The sequence below is a fragment of the Chelonia mydas genome, chromosome 2 (genome assembly GCF_015237465.2).
Source record: "Chelonia mydas isolate rCheMyd1 chromosome 2, rCheMyd1.pri.v2, whole genome shotgun sequence".
In the NCBI taxonomy this organism is placed as follows: Eukaryota; Metazoa; Chordata; order Testudines; family Cheloniidae; genus Chelonia; species Chelonia mydas.
The window spans coordinates 67,810,725-67,822,953 of record NC_057850.1 but is presented as its reverse complement, the minus strand read 5'-3'; the positions used below and the strand labels follow the sequence as shown (position 1 = coordinate 67,822,953).

The window sequence follows — 12,229 nt, the reverse complement described above, 5'->3', positions numbered from 1 at the left end:
TTGTCACAGCGGCAGTGTGCACTGCAATGTCACAAAGGAGATAGGTCTTCATTAGACTCTGGTAAAAATCTTAGCTGCCTATTGAGTTTTTCACAATTATTATACATCCAACTATTTTAGCCCAAGAGCTTATTCACTGCTGAGTAACATGCAAGTTTCATAGTCCATCTGCTTTTAATCATACAAACAAAGTGTGGAAATTCTTCTCTTAACAGAGTGGGGAAAAAACCATTCAGCTTCATCACTCAGACACAGCTAGTAGGGTTTACTTTAAATTTACAACCAAGAAAAATTCATTTTTTGGCTGAAACTAGATTATCGAAAGCATTCTATTAAAGTTATAAGCAAGTAAAACTGAGTTGTACTTGAAACAATCCTCCAACCTTAATTATAGCACTTGTTACCAAGAGCTACAATTATTAAGTACAATGCAATTACTTTAAAAGTGTTGCTTCCTCATGGGACAATGCCAAGAGCTTTGCAGATTCTGGAAGATTTCATCATCAAAGATTTTTTTCCCCTCTCGATGAAAGATTACTTGTGGCCCAATTAAAGCCTAGTTTTCAATTAAAGGCATACCAGAAAATAGGTAAAGCTCAAAAAGAGAGCTAGATTGTACACCACTCTCACCTCACCCAGATGCAAGGGGGAGCAAGGGAATATTAGGCTCCCCCACACCTTCCTGCACAGCTGTATAAGACTTACCCTATTCACAGACTTAGATACAGGGAAAGCAGGAACGGGCTGCGTACCCAACATATCCCCCCTGTGAACAAATGCAGGGCAGGGCAAAACTGTGGCTCCACTCACTTATGATCTGATCGGTGGAGCTGACTAGATCCAAGAGGGAGAGAGCATGCTATACCTATAAAGGGTTGTAATAGGTTTCTCTCCTTCTTTAGTGCAAGAGCACAGCAGATTTGTGCCTCCAATATACATCTCTGAGACACCCTACTAACAGGCCGACATAGTTGATAAGCTGCCTTTTGCTTGGGCTGTGCCTCAATGCACAATCTTTCTAGCCCATATAACTGAAACAGAAAAGTTTTAAAAGCATCTGCAAGGGCTTGCTTCTGGACAAGAGCTAATCTAAAAGAGTTGCCATAAGTTGGTGTGGAGGAAAAGACCACATAGTAACTGTGGTTCTTTGAGATGGTTTGTCTGTGTGTATTCCAGTTATGGTGGTGCATGCAAACTGACAGAAAGAGTCAGTCTAGGTAAATGGACAATATATTGTTTTATTATTTGCAAAGCAGCACAGGTGTACAGTACTTGGCAGGCAAAGAGGAAGTTCCCTACCCCAAAGGTCTTGTAATCTAAATGAAACCTTTTCAACTGTACACTGATGCAAGGAACAGAGAATATTCTGGTGGACCTCAGATCTGAATCTAAGAATCTCTTAGGTTTTATTTTTGCCATTTAAAAGCTAATATTTAAAATATAACAGCAATGTAAAAGGTTTACCTGTAACAACTCAAGGGTCATAGGTATATTCTTAAGCTCCTTTAGCAAATCCAGTGCCCCAGCCTGTAAAACATGCATAAAGTATTATTCAAAATATATTTTATTTCCTACACAGTTAACTTCTAAAATGTTTAGCAGAACACAAGTGATCTCTCTTTAAACTCCCACGGTATAAGTTTTAGTTTTGTGAAAGGTTCCAGATTGATAACTCTGAAGACTTAAATCCTATTTATCCACAGAACAAGCTTAGCACAAGAAGTGACACTGCAAGTTTCTCCAGACTCTTAACATCAATGTGCCTCGACCCCAATCCGGAGATGCTATCTTGGAGGTGAGAGCAGTTTAGTCCCACACCATTTAGTTTCTGGTCTCTCTATTAAGATTACCATGTAACGCCATTTGTGGGAGTGGTTAAAGTCACATCAATACTTATACCTTGGGAAGTGGATTTACAGCAGACTCATTTCACTCAAGTTCCCCAGACAGACATCACACAGCAGCATGTTTCAGTCCGTAATGAACTGGGCTAGATTAGAATAAGCAACCTGAAGATGAAGGCTCTATACATCCCATTACCAATCCTTAGGTAACCAGTTCCTCTACCAGAAATATTTCTAACTGGAATTATGTTGGCATGGGTAGAATATATTTCTTTAAAGGTATCAAACACGGGTAACCAGATTACAGTATTTTACTACACACAAGTGTAGTTTTCCCCTTGGGATAGTGTTTATTTTTCTAAATCACTCAAAAATTCTGCAAGTGAAAAAAGTTGAATGAGGGCTTTCTTTCAAGCTATAGCTATCTGCAACCACTCTTATCACTACATTCGTCTCCAATCTAATACCCAGAATCCCATGCATGTACTGCAAGTGGATCTTTCAGACGAAACCTTAAAATGAGGTTCTGCTCCTAAAAGTTATAAATTGCAGAGCATGGATCCATACTTGTCTTAATTCCACTAAATCAAATCTAATCAGTTTACATGTGAAAACTCTCTCTCTCCAATGGACAACACTGCAAACTCAACCTGGAATCTGAGTTCTTTCTGGTTCATGTATCACTAATGTAGATTCATCACCTAGTTCATTTTGTAGTTGATGCATGCTCCAGAACAGAATCTAATTCACTCAACTATGCTGCACTGAGGTTAGACCTACTAACAGTTTAAAAAAAAATACCCCTAAACTTTAGTCAATACTGTAAGCAGCTATTATTCTGAATACACTGAGGAAGCAAGATTGACTGAATAAGCTGTCACTTTTAGTCACACTCCAGGGGAGGGGGAAAAAAAAAAAGTTCTCTCTGAGATGCATGGACATTAAGGATCCCATTGCAGTTTTATCAAGATAGGGTGTTTGCCCACACATCTTGGACAAAATCTTCCCCTCTCACCTTAATGTAGTGTACTGTGCTGGTGGCTCCCATCCCAGAATGGCTACATTTGACTTGTATTTTATATACAGGCAAACTTCAACTAACAAAATTGTGGTTAACCAAAGTCATTTATTTTGCCCAGCGATACTATATGCTTATGAGCTCTTAATTGGTGCTACAAAGGAACAGCATGCAAGGAACAGATCCTGAGCAAATATCTCTGCCTAGTCTCCCCTGGTTCCTAACAAAGGAGAACTCCTGTCCTGTGAAGTTTAGAAGCTCTGTTGAAAAGAAGGTTTACAGAAATGGATCTCCCAATATATAACCCGCCAAATATCTGAATGCTTCCATAAAGTCTAGTGTTTTCCTAAGGATGAAAAAGGCTAGATACATGTAAAGTATGATAATCAGCTGCCAACATTCATTAACAAATCCTCTAACAAACTTCTCGTGATACAGATTTTATATTTATTACTAATTATACTAAATTCCATGTGTTTCATTTTTTTGAGGGGGAAGGGAAAGGGAGCACAAGGAAAGGAAAGAACGGGAGGGAAGGCCCAACTGTATCTCACCTCTGTACTCATGATTCAGAAGCTTTAAAGAAGCAGCCTTCTGATTCTGTACACCTATACCCTTAACCACCATCTCCAAGCAATGCACTGTTTTAAAATGAACTCTTTGCTGCTAAGAAATGTCAGACTGCCTGGCTTGGAGGCCAAAAGACTTTTTCTGCGGATATAATACAGCAGAGGTAGCGACAGTGCAGTCTGTCTCCCACACCTTCTCATTGTACCTCCTTCTTGAACCTGAAGTATCTCCAGGAATTTAAGTGTACTTGAGTTTTCCTGTGTAGTTCAGGGTCTATTCAGTTTTGTTTTCCGCTAACGAACAGCCAATTAGTGCAATCTGTAGTTTGTGATACAGACACCTGTCCACTAGGTACTAGACAAATCAATTAATTTCAAAGACTGAACAGTTATCAGATTCTAAAAATTGTCACTAATAACCTGGATGTACAGCTACCCAGTCCCTATAACAATTCACTTTTTACATTATACCCTCGTTATTTCTCATCCTCTTTGGATTATGGGCCATTTTATTTTAACCACTGATCCTATATACTTCTGCAAGTCTCCTCCTTTCTAGACACCTCAAAAATAAATAAATAAACGTAGGGCTTATCTGCCTGTACAGTGCTGTAGCGAAGACACCACTATATCCATGGAAGAGCTTCTCCTGTCAGTGTAGTTGTAATGTCTACACCCGGAGTTAGGTCGGTATAATGTCGCTCAGGGAGTGTGGATTTTTCACACCCCTGAGCACCGTAGTTGTATTGATGTAAGTTTGTAGCATAGGCCTTAGTCTGTTTAAATCTCCTCCCTGCATTTAAGCAAACCTCTATCAATCATAGCTTACTCTGCTCCTGTGTGGTGTGGTTAGACAGTGGCTGTACTACAAGGCCAAGTATATCACCTTCCCACTGCTCCCAGACCATACCCATCCAGAGCTGTATCCCACAGCATTCTCTCCTTCTAGCTCATTAGCACAATCCCACTCTCCCTTTCCCACTTTGATTTTGTTTATGTTTATTACACAATGATGCCTGCAAAAAAATAATACCGACATGTTTAATTGAACATTTAACTTTTTACACCTCATCTCTTAGCTGACAAAAGTAAAAGTTTACTTCTTAGTGCAGCACAACCGATGTAACTATAGAAGAGTAAGTTGGGTTTTATTTTGCATCTACCCATTATCAAGAAAATGGTCAGCTAAGTTCTGACTGCAGATTCATTTAGTGGTGATGATTAAGACTTTGTGTTTGTCACAGATTCTGTGACTTTCTGTAACTTCTGCAGCAGCTGGTGCACCTGGCCTGGGGGCCGCCTGAGCAGCTCGGGCAGCCCCTTGGCTAGGTGCACCAGCCGCTGCTGGGGCAGTCTCAGCCCCCCATCCCCCAGTAGCAGGAGTTGGGGGGGGCCCTCAGGGCTGTGGTGCAGTGTTTACCAGAGGGGGGCTCCCCAGAAGAGCCACAGCAACTCCACTCCCTCAACTCCTAGCTCCATGTGCTGCCTCCCCCTGCAGGCACCGCCCCCGCAGCTCCCATTGGCCACGTTTCCCAGCCAATGGGAGCTGCAGAAACAGGGCTTGGGGTGGAGTGGAAGCAGCACGTGGAGCTAGAATCCCCGCTTCCCAGGAGCCAGGTAGGGAGCCTATCTCCAGCCCCACCAACCCCCTCCCTCCCCAGCACTCACAGCACCCCCTGGGCTGCAACCCCTCCACCCCAAGCACCCACAGCACCCCTTACAGGCCACAGCCCCGCTCCCGAGCATCCACAGCGCCCCCACCCCAGACCACACTCCTGAGCCACACCTCCAAGTTTTAGTCAGGCGTATATAGTAAAAGTAATGGACAGATCACCGGCCGTAAATTTTTGTTTACTGCCCGTGACCTGTCCACGACTTTTACTAAAAATACCATGACTAAAATGTAGTCTTAGTGATGATGCAATAGGCAAAAATAATTCAGGTAGTTTTTCAGCTACCAAGTTTAATCTAAAGCCCTTACAGAAAAATATTTTGACATGTAAATGCAGAAGTAAAACACAGTACTCCATGAGGTAACTGGCATGGTCACTTTTCTGACTATAACCATGAGAAAGCAGTATTGAAAGAGGCACCCAATCCAGTGAATACTGTGTAGAGAAAGTGTTTGCCTAAGATGCCTTGATGCAGTTTACCAATTTCCTACTCATCCCATCTACTTTGTGACGTTATCTAAATACTATTGGTAACTATGTTGTTTATACCTGTTATGATTCATCCCCTCCCATATGTGCCTATCTCTGAATCTTTACTAAATTATCCAAGAAATTAACTGATTTAAATACTGGTACCTAGTACTCTGCATTTCCATACTGCCTTCCACTCTGTGGTCTCAAACTGTTTTACCAACATTAATGAATTAAGAAATCTACAACCCCCAGAGGTAAGGGAATATTATTCCCATTTGACAGATGTGGAAACAAGCAGAGACTTCCTAAAGTGTCACAAGACATGTGTGTCTTGACTCTACCCTACCGTCCTCTGCTTTAATCAGAAAGCCTTCTTCCCCTCTATTAATTTTCTAATATTAGTTAATTGCAATGAAGCTACATTCTACTTGCCACAAAAGGCAAACCTGTTCTGAGCTTCAGTCATTTAGAAGCCAGCACACCAAACAGGTATAGTTTAGTTTAATTATAGAAAAGGGAGCAGCAAAGACTAGACAATGTAAAGAGTATTCCATAATAAATACTAAAGTTATATAAAAATATAGAAGAAAAGAGTAGTAATGCATGTAAAATTATTAACGAATTGTTTGGAAACTGAAACTTCTTGGAAAATACACTTTCCTGAAATACTATAGGTATGGGGAAAGTTCCACTAGCCATTCTTAAATAGTGGGGTCTAGAATGATTTCTAAACACAAAACTTACAAAACTAAAATAAGTGTGACAATATTTAATATTAAAAGTCCTGTCGAAAGACATAACTTGGACAATTATTAAATATTTGCTAAAGACTGTATTTTTGAGACTGAACGTATCCATACCTTAAAGCATTATTTGCATAAAATGTTGACCACAGACTATCCAAAGAGGCCTGTTAAAAAGAGCCTATTTCCCAATTAAACAGGGTTTCATCAAAAAATTCCACAAAACGTTTCAGCTTCAAAGAACTTTTGTTGAACCAAAGGTAGGACTTCAATGGAACCCTGCCTGCCAGACAGTTTCCACTAGAAACTTGCAGGACAGGAAACCGCGAACCTGGGGCTTCCAGAGTCCATTGCTCTGGGATAGCCCCTCTACACGGGCTGCCCCAGAGCCTCCAATTTCCCACCTCCTATGGAGCCAGAAGCCCAGAAGTTTTTGCTCCATAGTAGGGAGCCTGGAAGCCCTGGGACAGGCTTCCAGGTCCTAGCTCTCAGGCAGCTCCACCATATGGACTCCCTCAGAGTTGGGGACCCTGGAAGCCTTGGCAACTGCTACTGAAACTGACACAGGACCCCTGACAGTTTCACCACTGTTAAGCAGTGGTGGGCAGTAGTGAACCTGATAACCATGTCAATTTCAGTTAGCAGCAGCTGAATTCCCAGGAGGCACACTTCCTTTCAGAAACCCCATATGCTGGTTTTTCTAAAACTCATTATATATATAAAATTCCCAGGTGCAGGAAAGTCAAAATCTCCCATGAAACTGAAATACCAAATTTTGGCTAGCTCTGTTGATAAATACAATAAGAGACCACAACACTAAGGAATGTTTGTAATTGTACTGTATGCAAAGACTTTTCATTAGATAAGTCTGATCCTTGATTTCCTAAATTTTGGTATGTCAAATATCTATTTGTCATGGGTTCATGCTACACAAAAGATAGGGACTTGCTAGTTGTGTGTGGTGATCTGTTTATTTTAGATCTATATACCAAAGACAAAAGCAGAACGCATGAGAATAGGAATACTCTCAGATCCTCTTTGTACAAATACTGATTGTGGATACCAGTGGAATACAGCTAACAATGTGCACAGGAATGTGCACACAAACTACAGAATTTGCAATTAACATTTCTACCAAATCCAACAGTTTTAAAAATAGTTTTCCTGTTTTTCTGCTGAAGGTCTCAGTTGAAGGGACTACAAATATCAATTGAGAACTTTCTCAGACTCTTGCTTGAAAGGGCAGGGATGGTGAATCTTTAATTGAGAAAGCTTCTCTCTCCCCCACCCTCGCCCCTTTGATTAGAATTAAGTGTTAACAAAAGAAAACAAAAATCGAAGTCTTTTGAGAATTGAATAAAAAATTGTCAGGTTTCGCTGCCTTGGTATCTGTTCAGTAACAGAGCTGGCTGCTCAGTCACCCGTAGGACTGGTCTTCCAAGAAATACAGGGTAAAGTATAAATCCTTGAACTTTTAATTTTTTTTTTTTTTTTTTTTTTGTAATCTTTACAGGCCTTCTTTTCTCTGATTTGAAGTACAATGGAGAGTCACAACTCAACTCCGTCCCTCCTGCCCAAAAGTATGGCACCTGGGAAACCTCTGGCCAACTTTAGACATTTTCCATATGCTGGGGATGAGCAAAACAGGAGGTGAAGTTCTACACTGAACTGTTGGTATTTTAGATATCATTGAAAGGTCTAGCTTCAGACATGTTTTCGTAATCTGTTGAATTATACTTGAGGCGAAAGTCTAAGTAAGAGTCATCAGCATCTTCTCCTGGTGTTAAGATGTATGTTAGTGCGGTACTGTTAGAGTTATTCATGAAGTCATTACGACCCTTCCTTTCTTTATGGTTAGACTGGAGGTGGGGGAAAAAGAGGGGATTGTAACACTGAACCTCAAAGTAGCACTGTGGAACCCCCATATTCACCACTATCATATAATTATGATTGTTTTGAACAAAGTATACTTTGTGAGGTAACATTTAAAGTCTTGATCAGTTGAACATTAATATCCTGTTGACTTGTATATACTACCATTGTATGTGAAGTTATGAAGTATTGCTATACATGCTGATGAAATATGTTGTGAGGTTGGGAGATACCCACAGCAAGCCTTTCAGTTGCAACAAAAGAGAGCCAGACAGGGGTTGGTGGCCCATGAAAAAGAATCCACTATCCCAAAGGTTTCTCAGAGAAGGCACATATGCAAGGCCGCATTAACACAGGGGCTTTAGGGACTGCAGCCCAGGGCCCCGAGCTGAGGAGGGCCCCAGCACAGCAGGGTTCAGGCAGACTGCCTACATGCCGTGTCCCCATGCAGCTCCCAGAAGTGGCCGGCTGCTGGCACGTCTCTGTGGCCCCTGGTGGTGGGGGAGGCAGCTCCACGCACTATCCCCACCCCCAGGGGCCAACGGAAGCTGCGGGGGCAGCGCTTGCTGGTAGCACACATAGACACGCTGTCCCCCTCCCCTGAGGGGTGCACAGAGACGTGCCAGCAGTCGACCATTTCCGGGAGTGGCGTGGGGCCCACGGCATGCAGCCTACCTGCACCCTGCTGCGCCACCGGCTGGGAGCTGCCTGTGGTAAGCGCCTCCCGGCTGGAGCCTCTATCTCGTACCCCCTCCTGCACCCCAACCCCCTGCCCCAAGTCGGGATTCGCTCCTGCACCAAACTCCCTCCCAGAGCCTGTATCCCCCATCCTCTCCAACACCCCAACACTCTGCCCCAGCCTGGAGCCCCCTCCTGCACCCAAACTCCCTCCCAGAAAGAAACTAACATGACAGCTGTTCTAAGGTAAGAAGTAGGTTATTTTGAATTAACTATATTCTACAGGTTTTAAGACTGAAATGTAACCACAGAACGTCTTTATGTTAATTAAAAGGCAAGTTTAGTACTGCATTAATAGCCTCAATGTCATAATTGTGATCGTTTTGTTTTAAATTTGAAAAAAGACTTGCACACAGGGACCCAACAAAATCTAATAGCTCCAAGCCCAGAGGAGAGTTAATCCGGTCCCGCACATATGCCATGGGGGTGGATTAACCCATGTCACAGCAAGGATCTTTCTAGCAGCTAGAAGAAAGTATAAAAGAGTGACAGTGACATAATCACTTGGCCTCTCTTCCCCTTGCTCCCATCTCAACGCCTGGAAGGAAGTCTAGTCTGTGTATTGAGGAACTGTAAAGTGCCTGTAACATCTGTTAGGATTCAAATCTTACTTAGTCTGTTAAAAGTCAGAATTTAGATTGCATTTCTATTTTTATTTCTTAGGTAACCACCTTTGATCTCCATGCCTGCTACTTATAAACACTTCAAATCTGTTTTGTATTTTACCTAAAACAGTGTGTTTTTGGTTGAAGTGTTTGGGGAAGCTTAGTTCAAATTACAATGGCTGGTGCAGGTCCACTTTCCTATGAAAAAGCGGTGAACTAAGTAATGAGCAGGCTTCTGAGCAGTTCAAGACAACACAGTTCTGGGGTGTAGGGCTGGAGCTGGGTGGAAATTGGCTGAAGCCTCTCTACTGATGGTTCATGGGTGGCTGGGAGATCATTCATATAACTCAGTTGGATGCGTCCCTGCTGTGGATGGCTGTGTAAGTGGAGTACCCGACAGAGGGTTGTAGCTTATCACAGCATCACAGTGTGATAGGGACACTGCAGGTTGTTGAATTTGGAGGGCTCAGAGGTGCCACAGTCCAGGTGACACCCCAGGGACTCTGTGACAGGAATAACCCAACACTATTTCTGTTTTAACATAGAGCTAATGTACGAAAGAGGTCAAAAACCGCTGTGTCACAGCAACTATTTCATGAAGTAGCGACACAATTTTCTGCACAAAAAAAGCAGGAGTTCAAAATTTCAGTTGAATCTGCTAACTGGTGAAAGGACCTATGCTTACAATCTCATCTTGGTCATGCACAGCCATCCACCTGAAAAGGCAAATAAACTTTTAGAGTAACTTTATTCCCATGTAAAATCCTTAAAAACCATATTCCCTTTTCACAATTGATTTGTTGACACCCTCAATAACTGAGGAACAAGTCTCAATATCAAGCTAGTACAGTTTACAAACAAAACAAAAAAAAATCCCCACACAACTCACCCAGATCAATCAAATGACAATCAGAGGAAAAATGTCTGCATTGACTGTTTTAAAACCTATAACTTTTTAAAATTAAAGTAACTTTTTTAAAGAATACCTTTGTCAAGTTAGTTACACAGTAATGGTCTGTTCTACTAAAGGGAGCTGCTATTTAAATCTAGTAAGAATACTTCCTCTTGCCTTTTCTTCTCTAAACTTACTGAACTGTCCTTGAATTTTGAAAATTCGTATGTGCAACATTACCTCTGCCCACCTGCTCTTATGCATTTCAATAAGTACATTCATTACACTTATATAAAAATAAATGGTACACATTTTTAACTAAGGCTACAGGTAAGGTGCAACCGAATAATGAATAGCACACATTTCAATTACAATCTTATTGGAGGAATAATATAACGTATCTGAGATGTGTGTCAAGTGTTGCATGTTATAAAGTGTAGTATATCAATACAATCTTGTATGATTGCTGCCAATTGAAAAAACTACATATTACTACTGTTGATTAAGCTGAGCCCTGGTCTACACTACGAGTTTAGGTCGAATTTAGCAGCGTAAGATCGATTTAACCCTGCACCCCTCCACACGACAAAGCCATTTTTTCCGACTTAAAGGGCTCTTAAAAATCGATTTCTGTACTCCTCCCCCGACGAGGGGATTAGCACTGAAATCAACCTTGCTGGGTCGAATTTGGGGTAGTGTGGTGGCAATTTGACGGTATTGGCCTCCAGGAGCTATCCCAGAGTGCTCCATTGTGACCACTCTGGACAGCGCTCTCAACTCAGATGCACTGGCCAGGTAGACAGGAAAAGGCCCGCGAACTTCTGAATCCCATTTCCTGTTTGGCCAGTGTGGCAAGCTGCAGGTGAGTGCAGATTTCATCAGCAGAGGTGACCATGATGGAGTCCCAGAATTGCAAAAGAGCTCCAGCATGGACTGAACGGGAGGTACGGGATCTGATCGCTGTATGGGGAGACGAATCCGTGCTATCAGAACTCCGTTCCAAAAGACGAAATGCCCAAACATTTTAAAACCATCTCCAAGGGCATGAAGGACAGAGGCTATAACAGGGACCCGCAGCAGTGCCATGTGAAACTTAAGGAGCTCAGGCAAGGCTACCAAAAACCAGAGAGGCAAATGGCTGCTTGGGGTCAGAGCCCCAGACATGCTGCTTCTGTGATGACCTGCATGCCATTCTAGGGGGTGCAGCCACCACTACCCCACCCCTCTACTTTGACTACAGCAATGGATTATCACGCAACAGGGATGAGCATTTTGGAGATGAGGAAGATAGCGCACTGCAAGCAAGTGGAGAAACCATTTTCCCCCAAGAGCCAGGAACTGTTTCTCACCCTGGGCCTAGAGCCAGTACCCCCCCGAACCCACCCAAGGTGGGCTCCCGGACCCGTCAGGCAGAGAAGGGACCTCTGGTGAGTGTACCTTTGTAAATATAATACATGGTTTGAAAGCAAGCATGTTTAATGATTAATTTGCCCTGAAGACTTGGGATGCATTCGCAGCCAGTACAGCTACTGGAAAAGTCTGTTAACATGTCTGGGGATGGAGCGGAAATCCTCCAGGGACATCTCCATAAAGCTCTCCTGGACAGTCACTCCTCATGGTCACCTGATTGAAATAGGGTAATTTTATTAAGGGGACATTCAGAGGTGGCCGTTCCTGCTGAGCTGCGTGCCTGTAGCTGAACAGAAATCTTCCCCGCTATTAGCCATGCAGTGTGGGGAGGGGTGAAGCCATCATCCCAGAGAATTGGGTGTATGGGGGGGGGGGAGGGGTTGTTGGGTTT

The 12,229-nt window shown here is 42.6% G+C and overlaps 1 protein-coding gene across 4 annotated transcripts in view; it reads right to left on the bottom strand.

Moving 5' to 3' along the window:
- The window catches only part of TCEA1 (transcription elongation factor A1), a 64,913-nt gene that overhangs the window by 46,949 nt on the left and 5,735 nt on the right, over window positions 1-12,229 (bottom strand). For all 4 annotated transcript variants that reach the window (XM_027826510.3, XM_037892617.2, XM_027826509.3 and 1 more), the window contains one exon: window positions 1,465-1,527. In XM_027826510.3, the coding sequence (XP_027682311.2) occupies window positions 1,465-1,527 (63 nt within the window). Of the gene's footprint in view, window positions 1-1,464; window positions 1,528-12,229 lie in introns of those variants that run through there.